This window comes from Pimephales promelas, chromosome 2, assembly GCF_988280905.1.
Source record: "Pimephales promelas chromosome 2, fPimPro1.hap1.1, whole genome shotgun sequence".
Taxonomy (NCBI): domain Eukaryota; kingdom Metazoa; phylum Chordata; class Actinopteri; order Cypriniformes; family Leuciscidae; genus Pimephales; species Pimephales promelas.
Window position 1 is genome coordinate 32,571,604 of NC_142770.1, and position 19,512 is coordinate 32,591,115.

A 19,512-nucleotide genomic window follows, 5' to 3' on the forward strand; every position below is an offset into this window, starting at 1 on the left:
GAAGAAAAGGTTAACTTAATGATAATAAATACCGATGATTTGTTTTTTTATAAGTGTTGTCCTATTGAGAAGTAATTTGAATGTTTCACTTTACAGGCCTAATCCACGCTTCCTAAACTTTATAGAAAATGAATCTGACCAGGATGATGATGCACCAAAAAAATCACGGCTCGCAGCTCCTCCCGCAATTGTTTTTCCAGGTATTGTGGAAGTATAATTAAACTGTTTTTGTGGTTACTTTAAAAAAAAAAAAAGGTATTCATGATCAAATGTCCCTGAATTTCAAGGCGATTCAAACTTTTTCCCCAAAAAACTTCACAAGAAAATTTAGTTCAATTTAATTTGGAATGCACTGAACCTGCCATAAAATTGAATGAACATACAGCTCCCCCCAAAATGTTCTTGGGAGAAGCTATGGGTTTGTGAAATGGAGCGGCCTTACGGGACTGTATAAGTCACTGGACGCTGGTCAGGGATGCTGGAGCCGTCACCAACTGGCCCTGGTGTGGCAGGCATGATAGGAACAGGCTCTGCAGCATGGCATAATCTATATATTGGGCCAGGGAAAAATGTATTCTTCCCCCTTGCATCCTTGAACGTATGGTTAATTTAACCCATTATAAAAATGTCCTTAAGAGCAACATCATTAAAATCTAACAATTGAGAAAGTTCACAAATGTCCGCCTTTAGTGATTTTCAAACATGACTGAATGAATTCAAAGCACACAATTTCATTACTCAAAACCCTGCTGTTAATTACACTTGTTCATTTGTTTTGTTTTTTAGAAAGTCACATGAACTTTGAGACCAGTCCAGCTGTCTCAAACCTCTCTTCACTTGGTATGTGTTTATGTTATTCAATTCAATGCCTCTTTTACATTGTATCACAGCTGTAATAAATGCACTTCCAGCTCCACAAATTCTGAAATATCTTTTTTTAATTAAATTTCTATCTTGATACTTTAGTTTGTGGGCCCTGTATCTCACCTGCTTACCAGTTGATTAAACATTACCCTGCAACATTGCGCAAAAGTTTGCCCTTTGTTTCATAACCTTTAATGTCTTTTGCTAATTTTTTTCAGAGAGACACATGAACTACCACGCCTCCAGTCCTGCATCAGACATCACTTCAGCTGGTATATATTATTGAAATGTAGTCTATTAAACATTGGTTGTCTTGTCAGTTTAACACAAGCATTTCATGCCTAAAAATAAACTGTGCACATTTCTCTCAGAAAATTCACACAGAGTTCACCAGGGCACACACCAGGGGTCAGAACACACAAACCTCGGAGCACACAAGGGCACAAACTATGTAGCACACCAGGGATCACACTATGGAGCACATCAGGGAACATACCAAGAGGCAATCCACGGAGCACTTCAAGACCCAAACAACGGAGCACACCAGGGATCACACAACGGAGCACTCCAGGGATCACACTATGGAGCACACCAGGGACCACACAACAGAGCACACCAGGGATCACACTATGGAGCACACCAGGCATCACACTATGGAGCACACCAGGGACCACACAACAGAGCACTCCAGGGATCACACTATGGAGCACATCAGGGATCACACTATGGAGCACACCAGGGACCACACAACAGAGCACACCAGGGATCACACAACAGAGCACACCAGGGATCACACAATGGAGCACACCAGGGATCACACTATGGAGCACACCAGGCATCACACTATGGAGCACACCAGGGACCACACAACAGAGCACACCAGGGATCACACAACAGAGCACACCAGGGATCACACAATGGAGCACACCAGGGATCACACTATGGAGCACACCAGGGATCAAACTATGGAGCACATCAGGGATCACACTATGGAGCACACCAGGGACCACACAACAGAGCACACCAGGGATCAAACTATGGAGCACATCAGGGAACATACCAAGAGGCAATCCACGGAGCACTTCAAGACCCAAACAACGGAGCACACCAGGGATCACACAACGGAGCACTCCAGGGATCACACTATGGAGCACACCAGGGATCACACAATGGAGCACACCAGGGATCACACTATGGAGCACACCAGGGATCACACAACGGAGCACTCCAGGGATCACACTATGGAGCACACCAGGGATCACACTATGGAGCACACCAGGGATCACACAACGGAGCACTCCAGGGATCACACTATGGAGCACACCAGGGATCACACAACGGAGCACTCCAGGGATCACACTATGGAGCACACCAGGGATCACACAACGGAGCACTCCAGGGATCACACTATGGAGCACACCAGGGATCACACAACGGAGCACTCCAGGGATCACACTATGGAGCACACCAGGGATCACACTATGGAGCACACCAGGGATCACACTATGGAGCACACCAGGGATCACACTATGGAGCACACCAGGGACCACACAACGGAGCACACAAGGCATCACACTATGGAGCACACCAGGGATCACACTATGGAGCACACCAGGGATCACACAACGGAGCACTCCAGGGATCACACTATGGAGCACACCAGGCATCACACTATGGAGCACACCAGGGATCACACTATGGAGCACACCAGGGATCACACAACGGAGCACTCCAGGGATCACACTATGGAGCACACCAGGGATCACACTATGGAGCACACCAGGGATCACACTATGGAGCACACCAGGCATCACACTATGGAGCACACCAGGGATCACACTATGGAGCACACCAGGGATCACACTATGGAGCACACCAGGGATCACACTATGGAGCACACCAGGGACCACACAACGGAGCACACAAGGCATCACACTATGGAGCACACCAGGGATCACACTATGGAGCACACCAGGGATCACACAACGGAGCACTCCAGGGATCACACTATGGAGCACACCAGGCATCACACTATGGAGCACACCAGGGATCACACTATGGAGCACACCAGGGATCACACAACGGAGCACTCCAGGGATCACACTATGGAGCACACCAGGGATCACACTATGGAGCACACCAGGGATCACACTATGGAGCACACCAGGCATCACACTATGGAGCACACTAGGGACCACACAACAGAGCACACCAGGGATCAAACTATGGAGCACACCAGGGACCACACAACAGAGCACACCAGGGATCACACTATGGAGCACACCAGGGATCACACTATGGAGCACACCAGGGATCACACAACGGAGCACTCCAGGGATCACACTATGGAGCACACCAGGGATCACACAACGGAGCACACCAGGGATCACACAACGGAGCACTCCAGGGATCACACTATGGAGCACACCAGGGATCACACTATGGAGCACACCAGGGATCACACTATGGAGCACACCAGGGATCACACTATGGAGCACACCAGGGACCACACAACGGAGCACACAAGGCATCACACTATGGAGCACACCAGGGATCACACTATGGAGCACACCAGGGATCACACAACGGAGCACTCCAGGGATCACACTATGGAGCACACCAGGCATCACACTATGGAGCACACCAGGGATCACACTATGGAGCACACCAGGGATCACACAACGGAGCACACCAGGGATCACACAACGGAGCACTCCAGGGATCACACTATGGAGCACACCAGGGATCACACTATGGAGCACACCAGGGATCACACTATGGAGCACACCAGGCATCACACTATGGAGCACACCAGGGACCACACAACAGAGCACACCAGGGATCAAACTATGGAGCACACCAGGGACCACACAACGGAGCACACCAGGGAACATACCAAGACGCAAACAACAGAGCACACCAGGGATCACAGTACGGAGCACATCAGGGCACACTGACTGAACTGGTCAATGGTAATGACTTTTTTAATTTATTTTGAAAACAGTTATTTGGAACTTTTTATTTGGCCTTTATGTTGATTTTATGTCATTTTTTAATTATTATTATGTCCTTTTAGGTGGGACTTACAGGCTAAAATATAATTATACTATAAATGTTGACATCCATCCTATCTTTTGCTGCTAGTATTTACTGTCACTCTTTTTTTTTTTAAAGAAAAATACATGAACCAAAACTCCAGTCTGACTGTTTCAGACATTTTTTCAGCTGATTCTTAAAACTGCTAACCTCTTCAAGACTAATTGTTTTACAGATGAGTTTTAGGAACTTATAAGAAGTTTAAAAAAACTGTTTTGTTTTCTTCAGAAAATCCAAGAGCACAACTAACATCGCAGGGGAATGAACATACCAACGGAAATAAATCAAAAACAAAAATTCCATGTTCAAGTATTAATTTAAACACTAAACCTGTTAGTAATTTCTGATTAGGGTTATTACTGAACTAGTAGAGTTTCTCTCTCTTAATATATTTATTTACTTGTCTACTTTATTTGTAGAGTTGTCTCCTTTCAAGAGGAATGTGCTTAAACTTCTCATGGAAGTTAAGGCAGAGCTAAAAGAGCAGAGAGCAATGATACAAAACTTACAGGAGTGCCTGCTGTACCTGATCAGGAAATAAGATGTGGCTTTACAATCCATAAGTAAAATAAGATGTACCTTTACAATCTCTTGAAGATTTTGAGGAATTGGAGAGGTTGGATGAGACCGAAAAAAATAGATTGGTATGTCTTGTAATGCAATTATATTTAACCGGGTTCCTACGCAGTTTGGAAAAATATGGAATTTTATTTAATTTCCAGGTCTTGATAAGTATGGAAAAAATAACATAAAGATTACTGAAAAATATTTATGGTTCTAAACGATTGCCCCATTCAGTTTTCATAAAAACAGAAACTATTAGAGATGACTGTACTATATACAGTAGAAATATAATCCTGAAAATAATGCTACCATTTTGATTAAAGGGATAGTTCACTTTGAAATTAATTTTTGATATGCTTTATCTTACCTCAAGGGCATCCAAGATGTAGGTGTCTTTGTTTCCACAGTATTTTCAATTTTGATATTTTTAGGTCAAACCGTTCTTGTCTGTCAGTCATATAATGGAGGTCTAAGTCCAAATTAAACATGATTTAATGACTCGTAAAAATTTATTAGTACACATTGATGTTTTTACCTCTTGTAACCACAGCCACGTCCAAGTGATCTGAGGGCGTGGGCGCTTCGGTCTGCTCAAGCGCCAGAAAGCGCCGGAAGTGATCTCTCGCAAGGTTGCGGAAAAACTTCAACGTTGTCTGTTGATATATATTGAAATAATCTTCCATTGCGATTTCCTGTATATCGAAATATGTTTAGATCTTCACAGTGAAAGGTAAAACTTCCGAAATCTCTGTGTAAACAATGAGTGATGCACAACACGCGAGAGAGATCACTTCCAGCGCATGCACAATTTATGATACACCACAAAAGAAAACATGTATTCACACAATTTTCTCTATTTGTACAAATTGCTACACATTCATTCAATTTTGAATTTTGCACACGCAAGTTGAAAGGCATGGATAAAACATTTCTACAACATGTATCAAGTTCATTGATAATTGTGCTTGCACGTGTTGATCATTTTGATACTATATTCATCCCATAGTGCATGCTCTTTGAGGTGGTGACCATAGACCTCCATTATATGACTTACAGACAAGAACGCTTTGACCTAAAAATATCAAAATTTAAACTGTTGCAGAAACAAAGACACCTACATCTTGGATGCCCTTGAGGTAAGCTAAAACATATCAAAAATTAATTTCAAAGTGAACTATCCCTTTAATAGGATACAACCATTTATACTACATATGGTCTGAAAACAAATCTACAGAGAGGTTTGGAAATCTAAAAATACCATGCTAAGATACTTTTCTCATTACAGTTGTAAAGTGGGTTTCTAATTTACTGTATACTTTGTCAGTTTGAACGAGTCAGACCATTCTCTGTTGTCCTCTCATGTTTTTATTTTTTTGGCACTAATCTGAGTAAATTCTAGAGACATCCCAGGAAATATACCCAGAAACAGAAAAAACTGAATTTGACACCATTTATGTTTGAAAATAAATATATAAACATAGTCCAGTCTGTGGATGCACTTTGAAGAGAGATCAACAGAAAAGTAAAAAAAAAAAAAAAAAAAGTCTGTAGAAACATACTGTATGTATGGCTCAGATAAAGTCTATTTAGAAATGTTAATAGAAAATGTATTTTTGTGTGCATTTAATTGGGCATAATTTTTTTAACACTGATCCCCTTTTTATTAGATTTACCAGCTGTCACTTCTAGGTGGGCATAAATTGGAAGGCACTATAAGAAAAATGTTGAGCCACATTTTAAGCAACAAACTGGCTTCGTCATTGAACTGGGCAGGACGTGGAGAGAAGAGGAGCTTCGAGACCTCAAATCTCTCAAAGATAATGTTCCGTAAGTAATAGATTGGTTTAGTTCAGGTTTGAAAATGCCCTATAAGATATGTTCATTTTGGTGCAACCATGTCAGTTATATTTGAAGATGCAAAAGCCTCTAAATGCCATTTGAAAATCTTATTCTATAATGTTCTTCTATCACCAAGCTTGTATAAGTTCAGTAATTTCACTTAAATGACAATTAATAGGTAATCTTCATTTCAATTTGAGTGAAATTACTGAACTTAAATATAGAAGCTTGATAAAATGTATCATTATAGAAGAAAATTTCAAATGGCACTTAGAGGCTTTTGGATCTGAACTCTTCATTTTGTTCCATAATGTTTCAGGTGCATTAAGAAATACAGCCCAAGGAAAAGAGGCCTCCAAGGCAGACTTTTCCGAGGCAGTAAAGAGATGGCTCCGTTATGCTCCAGACCGAGAGGGTGGCAGTGGCAGAAGATCATCTGTTATTTAATTGTTTATTTTTTTGTGTGTCAAACAAAATTAATTACAGTTTTGTTATATAGTTTATCTGTAATAACTACTCCGTACATTTTTCTAAATTATTCTTAAAATACTGATAAATTGTGTATAATTTAAGTTGTTCAATATACTATACGTTTATTAAAATTATATTAAAATATATGTAATATTACAGTATTATAACACTCTCGGCTTTTTACTGAAATATTTAAAGGTTAAAACATTTTTAAATTGCCCCAGGCTGTTTCATTGAGAAAAAGACTATAGATAAATAATCAGCTAAATGAGGTAGGCTACAAATATAATGTTACATTGCTTGTAGTTATAAAAATTCATTTAACTATTATGATAACATGATATTGTGGTCAACAATATATTTTTTTTTTATTCATTTTGTTTCTCTATAGGTCTATTTTGAGGTATCTGCCAGCAATGAGACTGACGCCATACAGCAGAGTTATTCATTCCACTCAAAGGTATTTATGCATGTATTTTTTACTGAACTATACTTATTATTGCTGATTGTGGTTCAGGCACTCAACAACGTCAGGCATGATATATATTATAATATGTATTATTATTTTTTGTTTTTACAGGAATCTAGCTTAGTCTTTGCTCATATTACCCTTTAATATGTTTTGAATGTATATCTCCAATACAATATCCTTTGTGGGAGTACAGTTATCATTAGAATTCTTTAGAAGAGTTTCACATTAGCTGCCACAGTCAAGAGACCGAATCCAACAGGCCAACATTTAACCCACTGCCTATTATACATGCTGCATGCAACAAATATCAACCGGTAGAAGACCGAGCCTTTGTGAAGAGTATTTTAACAAACTTCCCAAAAAAATATTCTTCGTCGGTGGTTAGGCAACGGCAATCAAGTTCACTTGTGTGTGTGTGACACCACGGATCAAAATGTCATTAATTACACTGAAAATTATGTGAGCATCGGTTTTTAGCAAATACTCTCGAATTTTGTATGTGTCGTCAACACAGCGAAGATGGATCACAAGCAGATCTTTGTTTGAGTATACATAGGGGAGAGCGGGGCACAACCTAAAGATTTTTGACTTTCTCAGTTTGTGTAAATCTACTTAGGGTTTATTTTTTCCCTTTCCAGTTTAACTGACCGTTTTTGTTTTTGTTTGTTTGTTTGTTTGTTTTTTGGTTACAAAAACTCTGTCTTTGTATTTCGACTGCAGCAGGATTTATAGGTTGATTTAGACCTCGAAAGATCATAACTCACTTGGAACAGGATTACAGCTGTGCTGGTTGTAGGAATAGATAAGATAAAATAGTGGAAGACAACTGAGGGAGAGTTAAACTGGGATGTGATATACAGATTACCTCCATCATCAAAAGTCGAAGGTTTATAGTTGTCATTTATAGGATCAATCTTAATCTTACTCTTGTTGCAAAGTTATATTAAAGAGCCTATCGGTATGGCGCTCGGAATGTTCCATTCGGCGACGAGACTGACAAGCAAGACAGAAAACACACGTGAATACGTGCGTGTACGTCTCCATTTGTTTTATATCAGGTGACAGAAGTGACGACAGGGGCACAGAGGGACACGGTGAGGCCAGAGGGAGTGAGGGCTGACGGGTGACTGGAGGGAGTGAGGAGTCCGACAGAACCGGGGGGGTGACATGACGGGGCGGAGCCAAGGGAAGGAAGTCCAAAGGTGAAGGGAGGATGACGAGGGAACGAAGGGAGTCTGGAGGATCGAGGGAGCCTGGTCGAGCTGGTGGACTGAGGGGCCATGGAGGAGCTGAGGGAGGTAGGAGCCACGGGGAAGCTGATGGGACAGAGGGCCGAGGAAGTGTCTCTGAGGAGGAGGTGTGAGGCGAAGACCGGGGATCCAAGGACCAGGCTGATTTAGGGGAGCTGAAGGGCAGGAGAGCAGAGCAAGGACAGATGAGAGGAGGCGGGCGAGGGAGGCTGGGTGGGATCCTGGTCTCTGGCGCCGGCTGGACGGTCTCTGGCGCTGGCTGGACAGTCTCTGGCGCTGGCTGGACGGTCTCTGGCGCTGGCTGGACGGTCTCTGGCGCAGGCTGGACGGTCTCTGGCGCAGGCTGGACGGTCTCTGGAGAGCTGGACGGAACCAGCAGTGAAGAGCATTCAGTCTCTGGAGGGCTGGACGGAACCAGCGGTGAAGAGCATACAGTCTCTGGAGAGCTGGACGGAACCAGCGGTGAAGAGCACTCGAGCGATGGAGTGGGGCTGGTGACGTCATACATGGTAAAGGGAGATCCACATGACACCAGCACCCACTCCACATAGGCCACAAAGTCCCCTCGAGGCCCCTCTCCGGGCAGGCGTGCCTAGGTTTCAGCATTTAAGCCTGCCCGGAAGAACACACAGAGGCTGGTATCATCATAGTGAACATGAGATACCAAATCCAAATACCTCTGTGTGTGGGCCTCGAGGGATTGATCCTCCTGCTTCAGGAGGAGAAGTTTCACAGCTGGTAAATCCATTTTTGGAGGTCGGTCGATCTGTCACGGTGCGGGTTCAGGCAGAAGGACGAACAGGCAGAGTCCAGAAAGGTCCAATACGAAAGGTTTTATTACAAATAAACAGGATACAGGCAGGCGGAACACGGGGTAACATTAACATAACAACAACATTGACCGACAAAGACTGACTAAAACAGAAGGAACTAAATACACAGAAGAATCAAACATAATGAGGTGAAGACAGGTGAAACAGATGACGATGACGAGGAACAGGTGGCTGATGAGGGAGTGAACACGGGATAGGGTGACGAGAGGATCCTGGGAAGTGTAGTGCTGAAGACAAGACAGACTGGTGCAGACGGAGGACTGTGACACACGTCACGTAGACACGTCAATAACGTGTAGCTGTTGATCTATGCAGACGTCACGGCGGCGTCACGTTAAAAGTTAACGTGTGGATTACGTCTGAACTATGGCGTTCCGATAGGCTCTTTAATATAACTTTGCAACATGCACTCGTCTCAATGAACGTCTCACTCAACGTCTTATTTTTTTTTTATTCTGCTATTTATTTCTATTCAACTTAAGACGCAGACGTGACGCTGACGTCACGCAAATCACGCGTGGCAGTGAAGTGTCGAGTCAGACGTCACGCGTTATTCACGTGTGGCAGTGAAGTTATTTATTGTTACACGTATTTAACACGCTATCCACAGTACAGCACGGCTCAGTGAAGCGAGTGTATCGCGCGTTCTGATCGGCTCTTTAATATGACTTTGCAACATGCACTCGCCTCAATGAACGTGACACTTGCGTCTGTCTTATAACGTCACGTCTGCGTCTGTGATAGGACTTGTGTTCATGTTTTTCTATCCTAATGGGGACTTCAACCAGACTGAATGCAAAAATTCTTGATTAAATAGTGGTCCACACACAAACCCCTGGTCTAATCTGCATTAAACCACTTTAAACGTTCTTTTAATGATTTTCTATGGGAGTAAAATGCTTAATAACGTGTAATTAAACGAGTTGCGTTCATATTTATTTATTACTTTATTGTGATTTAACATAATAATTTATAAATGCATGCAAAATTATCTGTGTACTTGATAAATGTTGCAGATATTACAAAAGAATGCCTTTCAACTTGTTTGTAAACTTCAGAATTAAATGAATGTGCAGCCATTTCTAATAAAAAAAGAGTCTGCAAGTAGTTTCATATTTGTTATAATGTTATTTTTTTCCATCTGTGATTATGAAAATAGATAGGCAATATATATCGAGAGACGTGGGTCGACAGAGATGATTTTGACCACTTCATTAAGTTTTGTTTAGAAGAAAGGCTTTATTTAAAGTAAATTTCGTTTTGTATAGCCTAAATTGTATTCATTTTAATACATTTTTCATCAACCAATTGCCTGGATTTAATAAATAAAGCAAATATAGCAGACAGCCATAAGCATGGAGTTGCACACGGCCGCGGAAACTCGTTAACTGAAGCACATCTCGTCATAAATTAAACGAAACTATGAGAAATAGGCCTAGCCTAAAGAGTAATCTATTTATTCTAGTTTTGAACTGTTTCGTTTAAAGAAAGTTCAAGCTTTCTAAAGCCTGAAATGTCTTTAAATGAAACAATTCAATAAAAATACATTTCAAGCGTTACAGAAACAATTCAATATTACAATAAAAATAAAAGTTATAGTCTTTATGTCGTTGTTGTGTTTTGAGTTTACGCTCAATATATAAAAGAATTATTGGAGATGGACAAAAAAAATAACCACATTTATTTTCTCCCGTTTGTCGCGCCCGAATTGTCACGTTTCTATTCCCCACCAGTGGGGCGCGCCCCACACTTTGAGAAACGCTGCATGGTTTGACAGTATATTTGAAAATATACAGAATTATAAGGTCTTAGTACAATATATTGCATATTACATAGGCCTAAGACATTTTCATATATTTAAAAATGTGAGACAATATATTTACTAATATATAATGTAATATTCAGTGATACACTTCATATTCAGGGATTCAAGTTATGCGTCGCTATATGACGGATTTCCGTAAATATCAGGGTCACCCTGTCCTTATGTCTTAGATTACCCTTTTCATTATTTTAAAATAAATGCCGTAAATATGCTTACATTTCTCAAATAGGCTATACATGATGCAATAACATCTTGTTCTTTGGGAATATTGACAAGAAACAATGTCAAACAAAAGTTTTAATAAAATAATTTGTGTGAATGAATATTTAGGCTATATTTGAAAAAAAATATATGTATAAGCAAGGTAAAAACACTTAATTTATAAACAAACATAATTGAAGAGGGCCTATGCATTCCTTATGAGCTATTTGGTACACCCCGCCCCCCACCCAGCCACCCCGCCACCCGCAGCAGACGCAGACGTCACGTTCGGCAGACGCAGACGAGACGTTCGGCAGACGAACGAGTGATGTGGCAGACGCAGACGAGGCGTTCGGCAGACGCAGACGTCACGTTCATTGAGACGAGTGCATGTTGCAAAGTTATATTAAAGAGCCTATCGGAACGCCATACTGAACGTCTGCCCGTCTGAACGTCTGCCCGTCTGAACGTCTGCCCGTCTGAACGTCTGCACGTCTGCCCGTCTGAACGTCTGCACGTCTGAACGTCTGCACGTCTGAACGTCTGCACGTCTGCCACAATCTAAGTTTAAAAACGTGACTTATTTTGGCACATTTTATGTAGGACACTTATTTCTATAATACTGAATGTCTGGTAATGTACCATACATTTGGTATCCCAATCCCAATGATAGATGTAACTTTTTAATAAAAGTCTATGGCATGTAGGCTATTTTGATTATTCGATCTTCAGAGATAAAAAAAATAAAATGGGCTAAAAAATTTCAGAAAAACTGAGTCTTATCATTATATATTAGTGTGTTTCAGATGTGTTAATGCTCTGCAGCAAGCCAGCAACAGTCTGCATGCCTTGAGTTCACTCATGCTGCATCCAGCATTAATCAGAAACCATTTTAGAGTTTATTGGATTTTAAACTAAAATTAGTTAGCCTGTGATTGCTTGGATCAGGCTACTGCCATTCTTATTCTGAACAAGTAATTAATCATTCAATTTAAACATGTTTTAAATGTACTATTTAATAGAGCTGCACTAAAGTTTTTTATAAAGCCTATAAATGTCGTCTAGTCATACTACACATTTTTTGCTACTGTTGAGAGCATACAAAAATCTCGCCCAAGTCAGGCAAAACAGTTGACAGCCCATATAAATACAGTAAGAGGAGCAAATGCTGCATAGTTTTCGCCTGCAGGAAAAACAAACACTTTAAACAGAATAAGATGAGATGAACACTTTAATCAGTAGGTGGCAGCAGAGCAGCATTTATTTGACCATCTCCACTTTCTAAATAGGAAATTACTGACCCACAGAACAGTTTGGATTCACTTTTTCGTTTATGACAAACAAAACTATTTTATTTAAAGTGTGAATATATTATAAAGAAAGAGAACAAAGTATGCTCTTTTTATTTAGCGACTGATGGAACTCCTGCGAAAACTCCTCTGATAATAAATAAATTGTCTAGGCCGACAATCAAACATTCATAGCCTGTGTAAACCTGGAGCTTTTACCTGAAGTGAAATGAGTTGCGTGCTATAAAGTGAAAATGCTCATCTCCTGCTGGGTGAATGGATGATAAAATCGTGCCGGATGTTCAATTAAATCGGGATTTTACACTATACCCGTCATTAGACGCCGTATGGATGTGAGAAGACTAAGCTTTTGTCCGAACAACGACGGAGATTATGGCTGGCGAGCATAAACAGGAAAGAAACTCACTCAAAACACGCACGAATTTGTTTGACAAAAGCACAATGTTGTGTTTTATTGCGAGTGTAAACAAATATAAGTTAACACATTGCAGTTTGTATAATGTCCTGTATGAACAAAATGACGAGGTATTGGTGAGGAGTTTTTACACATGTGAGCAATTCCGAGTCTGGAAATCACTGGAGGTGTACGATCAGATTGACGTGGGGTTGGTTTGGTGCATAGGTTTGGTGACGTTTGCTCAAGTGCAATCAATTAAAAAGTAACTTAGTCTGAATCAAAATAAAAATGGAAAAATTGTATGTAAAAACGAAAACTTTGTTATATCATTTGTATTATCTCAATAACAATAATGGTCTAGTCTGCATGCTGGTCTTATTCATGTCTACCTATTTATACATGATACCCATAGCTTTACTATGCTCTTAAGAAAGCACACACAAACACACAATAATCATAAATGCTACACTAAATCTTTAAATCCTGGGAATTAAACAAATTTGTTACATAAATATAAGAATTACAGTAAAAACAAACATTCACTTAACTATTTCGCAGTTAATAAAGTACACGTTTTTCATTCCATATTGCTCCATGTATTTGCACAATCTGTATTGTTATAAATTTCTGTCACCACTGGAATTCTTGTAAGAACAGATAGACATCAATTAGAAGTCAAATCAACCTTTGCCACTGTAGTTACATTAACATAAACTCTACTCTGACTACAGCTATGGCATAACAATCATGTTTACAATACTTTTATGATTAACCAATATCATCCAATAGCAGCCATTTCACCCTGTAGCCCAAGACTGGTCGCTCACTGAAGCTAAGCAGGGCTGAGCCTGGTTAGTACCTGGATGGGAGACTCCTTGGAAATCCAGGTTGCTGCTGGAAGAGGTATAAGTGAGGCCAGCAGGGGGCGCTCACCCTGTGGTCTGTGTTGGTCCTAATGCCCCAGTATAGTAATGGGGATACTATACTGTCAAAGACCACAATCCTTCGGATGAGACGTTAAACTGAGGTCCTGACTCTCTGTGGTCATTAAAAATCCCAAGACGTCTTTTGAAAGAGTAGGGGTGTAACCCCGGCATCCTGGCCAAATTTGCCCAGTGGCCTCTGTCCATCATGGCCTCCTAATCATCCCCATATATACCAATTGGCTTCATCACCAGTAAGCTGGTGTGTGGTGGGCGTTCTGGTGCACTATGGCTTCCCCCCTTCAAAGTAAAGCGCTTTGAGAGCAGAGAAAAGCGCTATATAACTAATTATTATTATTTATATTTATCATATCATACTTAAATAAATAAGGTATAAAGAAAAACAACCAGTCAAGGTTTAGGGCATACAATGTAATATTTATAGTATCTAATCTACAAATAATGAACACTTGAACACAATTTTAGCATAAGCAAACAATACACAATATAAAGAAGTATAAACAATGGAGAGAAAAAAATAATAATAAAAACAACAGCAACATCGGGCCAGCTGGGGAACGATCAGCCATGCCAGAGTGGGTTTTTTAGGCTACCCCAAACACAGGAGACTGTATTATTCCAGACGTCATAAAATGACAAAAGTCTTCATACTCATGCCCAATGGGCAACTTCAGGGTAATAGCACAAGTGTTTGCTTCTGGGAACATCCGCCGGTTGCCATTCAGGTCCTCGTGAAGGAATGTAATGGTAGGATTCTCTACAAATCCAAATGGAGGTATGGCAGATGCCCCAGAAGCAAACACAAGCACATCTTCTAGGGTGATTTTAATTTTTTCTCCACCTTCTAGCTCCACTGCTGCATCTCCATCTGTAACATACAAAGCAAACAAACAATCTTAAAAAAAAAAAGCTGATTGACACACAAACATTCTAATCATTAACACCTACAGTTACAACCTGACATTTAACACATTATCACATATTTTTATTTCACAACATTTGTGATACAACAGTAATGTCTTAGTGTACAATATGAGCATTTATTCTATATATTAATATTTTGAGAACTGGTCAATATGTTTAAGAGCCAATTCTTTTTTATTGTGGTTGTTTTTGCATATTATACAATATTGCAATTTAATAACAAATGACAGACATGTCTAATAGATATACACTTTAATTATTTAAAACAAATGTTTGAAAACTAAGAGACTGAACAATAAAAAACATAAGTTTTTTTTTTATCAACTGACATGAACAAAACATTTTTGTTAATCAACCAGGGGTGAGTTTCCCGAAAGCATCGTTAGCCAACTATGGTCGCAAGTTCCGTCGTTACCAATAGACTTCAATGGAAATTGCGACCAACTTGCGACCATAGTTACCAACGATGCTTTCGGGACACGCACCCCAGGTGTGCAGTTATTAGATGATGGTGTTTATTGAAACTACAACCCAACCATTGTAGTTCTTCCAAATTGAGTGAGGGTACAAATAAAATGTCATCATTACATATAGCTCCACCAAATAATTACATTTCACTACCAATATTGCATTACATGCCTGCATGCTGTCATCTTCACTCTATGCAATAAATTACCTGTCTGCTTCACAAATCTCTCTGTCTCCGAGTCCGGTTTCCCGTTACAGTTGGATTTGTATCATTAGATACTTACAATTAAAACCTCAATACCAGGTTACTGACTTAATAGTTGGGATGTACCTGAAGCCCAAATACCATGTTCAGAAAAGAAAACTAAAGGTATAGCGGAGGATCTTTCCGAATTTTAGAGAAGACCCGCCCTCTCCAATATATATATATAAAAAAAAAAAATGCACAAACACAACACTCCCGAGAGGGAACGCCTACTATTACGCCTTGCACAATTATGTTGCAAATTGTAAACTAACTCAAAAATATTCATAAAAAAGACAACATGTCAAATGTCCCTCCGTGTTTTATTTACTTATTATACTGATCGATTGAGTGACCGAGGACTCAAGACATGATATGTCCAACCCTGGATCACACGAAATACGTTCTGAGGAAACTATTTTGCAAATCGCAATTACGTTACATAGCAACATATAAGTAGTGCTATTACGTTGGTCCTTAACCTAATATCTCTCATTGTTAATACGTATTAATAAGTTATTTTTATACATAGTTAGTTGCGTATGGAGAAGTAGCTTGTTGCATTTGTGTAATAATAAACACACAAGGTTTTAGAATATGAACACATGAACACGCAAGGTTTTAGAATATTTCAGCGTGATACCATTTACCATTTTGGTCAAAAGGCTACTTTAGACAAATTGAGATGTTTACCGTGTCTATGCGGTGCATGACTCGTGCCAAGTAGCTTGCATTAACTTTTACTAGTGATTTTAAATGGATTTCTCCAAATAGCGTGACAAACTTTACCTGTGTAGTAGAATCTTCGCGACTGCGGCATCAGTGAGAAGCCCAACCTGTGCTTTTAGCGCACGCCAGCGTGTGATATTCACCCAAAATCACTCTGGTCTTGTTTCTATATTCTGCGGCCTTTCTCTTCTTATCATACACTTCGTATACATTTTTTTTCTCTTTCGACCCTCAGCCATTTTTAAAGGAATGGCTGAAACCTTAACTCCGACATAATACACATGAAAGTGAAAACTACATAGGGACGAGCACGTACGACGGCCTTACGTAAACATATCACCAGAATGATTGACACTTAGATCGACCAATAGTATAGACTACCCACCCGGAAAAAGAAAATCCTCCGCTATACCTTTAAACATTCTACAGAGCGCCTACATGATGGAAAAAAAATTGAGATGGGAGGAAAAAATATATTTTAATGTCTTTCCCGTTCTTTGCAATTATACATTTGGGTAATTATATTGTAAATAATTTGCTTCGTAGAATGTGTTATATTCATATTTGGGCTTCAGCACATTCCTATAGCATAGGAATAGCATAACTTGTAAATATATTCAATAACAAAATAATATAGCAAATTTATAATTATATGAACTCACCTTCAACTTGAATTATCCAGTCCCGCCAGTAGCCAATTGTGACCTCCTCCAGAGCCCTCCTACTGCTTCCTCTTTGAGAATACTCAATTGTGAAGAGGTCAAGCAAGGAGGCAGCCAACAAGGGGGGTGCTCCACCACAAAACAGTTCCTCCATAGATGAAGAGTGCACCTCTAGAGCATTCAGGACCCCTAGCGTCTTCAGTCCTTCTTTCAATCTTTCAGTAAGATAAGTACACATGTTCTCAGATGCAAACATGTAGGGTTTTATATATAACATGTGTAAAATATATATATATATATATATATATATATATATATATATATATATGAAGAGTTCAGTAATTTCACTTAAATGACAATTAATAGGTAATCTTCATTGCCATTTAAGTCAAATTACTGAACTAAAATATACAAGCTTGATAAAAATTATCATTCTCGAAGAAAATTTCAAATGGCACTTAGAGGCTTTTGCATCTGAACTATTCACACACACACACACACACACATATATATATATATATATATATATATATACACTCACCGGCCACTTTATTAGGTACACCTGTCCAACTGCTCGTTAACACTTAATTTCTAAGCAGCCAATCACATGGCGGCAACTCAGTGCATTTAGGCATGTAGACATGGTCAAGACAATCTCCTGCAGTTCAAACCGAGCATCAGTATGGGGAAGAAAGGTGATTTGAGAGACTTTGAACGTGGCATGATTGTTGGTGCCAGAAGGGCTGGTCTGAGTATTTCAGAAACTGCTAATCTACTGGGATTTTCACGCACAACCATCTCTAGGGTTTACAGAGAATGGTCCGAAAAAGAAAAAACATCCAGTGAGCGGCAGTTCTGTGGGCGGAAATGCCTTGTTGATGCCAGAGGTCAGAGGAGAATGGGCCAGACTGGTTCGAGCTGATAGAAGGGCAATAGTGACTCAAATAACCACCCGTTACAACCAAGGTGGGCAGAAGAGCATCTCTGAACGCACAGTACGTCGAACTTTGAGGCAGATGGCCTACAGTAGCAGAAGACCACACCGGGTGCCACTCCTTTCAGCTAAGAACAGGAAACTGAGGCTACAATTTGCACAAGCTTATCGAAATTGGACAATAGAAGATTGGAAAAACGTTGCCTGGTCTGATGAGTCTCGATTTCTGCTGCGACATTCGGATGGTAGGGTCAGAATTTGGCGTCTACAACATGAAAGCATGGATCCATCCTGCCTTGTATGAACGGTTCAGGCTGGTGGTGGTGGTGTCATGGTGTGGGGAATATTTTCTTGGCACTCTTTGGGCCCCTTGGTACCAATTGAGCATCGTTGCAACGCCACAGCCTACCTGAGTATTGTTGCTGACCATGTCCATCCCTTTATGACCACAATGTACCCAACTTCTGATGGCTACTTTCAGCAGGATAATGCGCCATGTCATAAAGCTGGAATCATCTCAGACTGGTTTCTTGAACATGACAATGAGTTCGCTGTACTCAAATGGCCTCCACAGTCACCAGATCTCAATCCAATAGAGCATCTTTGGGATGTGGTGGAACGGGAGATTCGCATCATGGATGTGCAGCCGACAAATCTGCGGCAACTGTGTGATGCCATCATGTCAATATGGACCAAACTCCCTGAGGAATGCTTCCAGCACCTTGTTGAATCTATGCCACGAAGAATTGAGGCAGTTCTGAAGGCAAAAGGGGGTCCAACCCGTTACTAGCATGGGGTACCTAATAAAGTGGCCGGTGAGTGTATATATATATATATATATGTACTGTATGTGTGTAATATCAACAGTAGGGTTATATCAATATTTGGCATGCAAAACAAATTTACAGACAACCCCTAAAGTGAGTTAATTTTTTTTATCTTTAATTTTAACGTCAATATATGTATTCATCCTGAATGAGTGATCAAGCAGTTAATCTTACTGTTTTAGGGGCATCTCTATCCGTCCCTCCACATAATAGGTTAGAGCTGCCTGGACCAGGTCATCTCTTTCCTGTAGGTTCGAAACCCTACACAATGAACCAAGCATGTGGAGGCTGTTTGATGCCTCTACCATGGCTGTGCGGGCCTCTTCGACGGTCTCTGCCCTTTGGATCTAAAAGTTGAAGTTGGTAAGATAAGAGGTTTTATTAGGATTATAGCCCTTTTGTTTCTGTCAATTTGAACAGTATATGGCAACTAGAAAAAAAAGTTTGATGACACAAACTTTAAGTTGGCTTGAGAAAGCCAGACCAGAGCGTTTGAATAATCTTGAAGTTTGAATGAAGTTTTAAAGATGGAATTAGAAAGAAAGAAAGAAAGAAAGAAAGATGGATAGATTAGTTAGAAAGATAGATTAGTAAGAAAGAAAGATAGATAGATAGATAGATGTTTTTGGCAAGAAGCTAACATGATTAGCATGTAGCT

General features: G+C 40.2%; 1 protein-coding gene and 1 pseudogene across 2 annotated transcripts; one reads left to right on the forward strand and one right to left on the reverse strand.

Moving 5' to 3' along the window:
• Positions 1-100: 100 nt before the first annotated feature.
• On the forward strand, positions 101-6,810 carry LOC120478173 (uncharacterized; annotated as a pseudogene). Its single transcript, XR_016146516.1, has 9 exons — positions 101-200; positions 787-840; positions 1,083-1,136; positions 1,236-1,618; positions 3,512-3,836; positions 4,039-4,090; positions 4,378-4,613; positions 6,201-6,351; positions 6,683-6,810. The product of XR_016146516.1 is annotated as an uncharacterized LOC120478173 (transcript).
• A 7,305-nt stretch (positions 6,811-14,115) lies between these two features.
• Positions 14,116-19,194, reverse strand: LOC120461374 (G2/M phase-specific E3 ubiquitin-protein ligase-like). Its single transcript, XM_089118700.1, has 3 exons — positions 19,029-19,194; positions 17,094-17,308; positions 14,116-14,934 (listed from the first exon to the last, which is right to left on the reverse strand). Exons 1-3 carry the CDS (start codon positions 19,160-19,162, stop codon positions 14,651-14,653), a joined length of 633 nt encoding a protein of 210 aa, XP_088974826.1. The 5' UTR covers positions 19,163-19,194; the 3' UTR covers positions 14,116-14,650.
• Between the last annotated feature and the right edge of the window lie 318 nt (positions 19,195-19,512).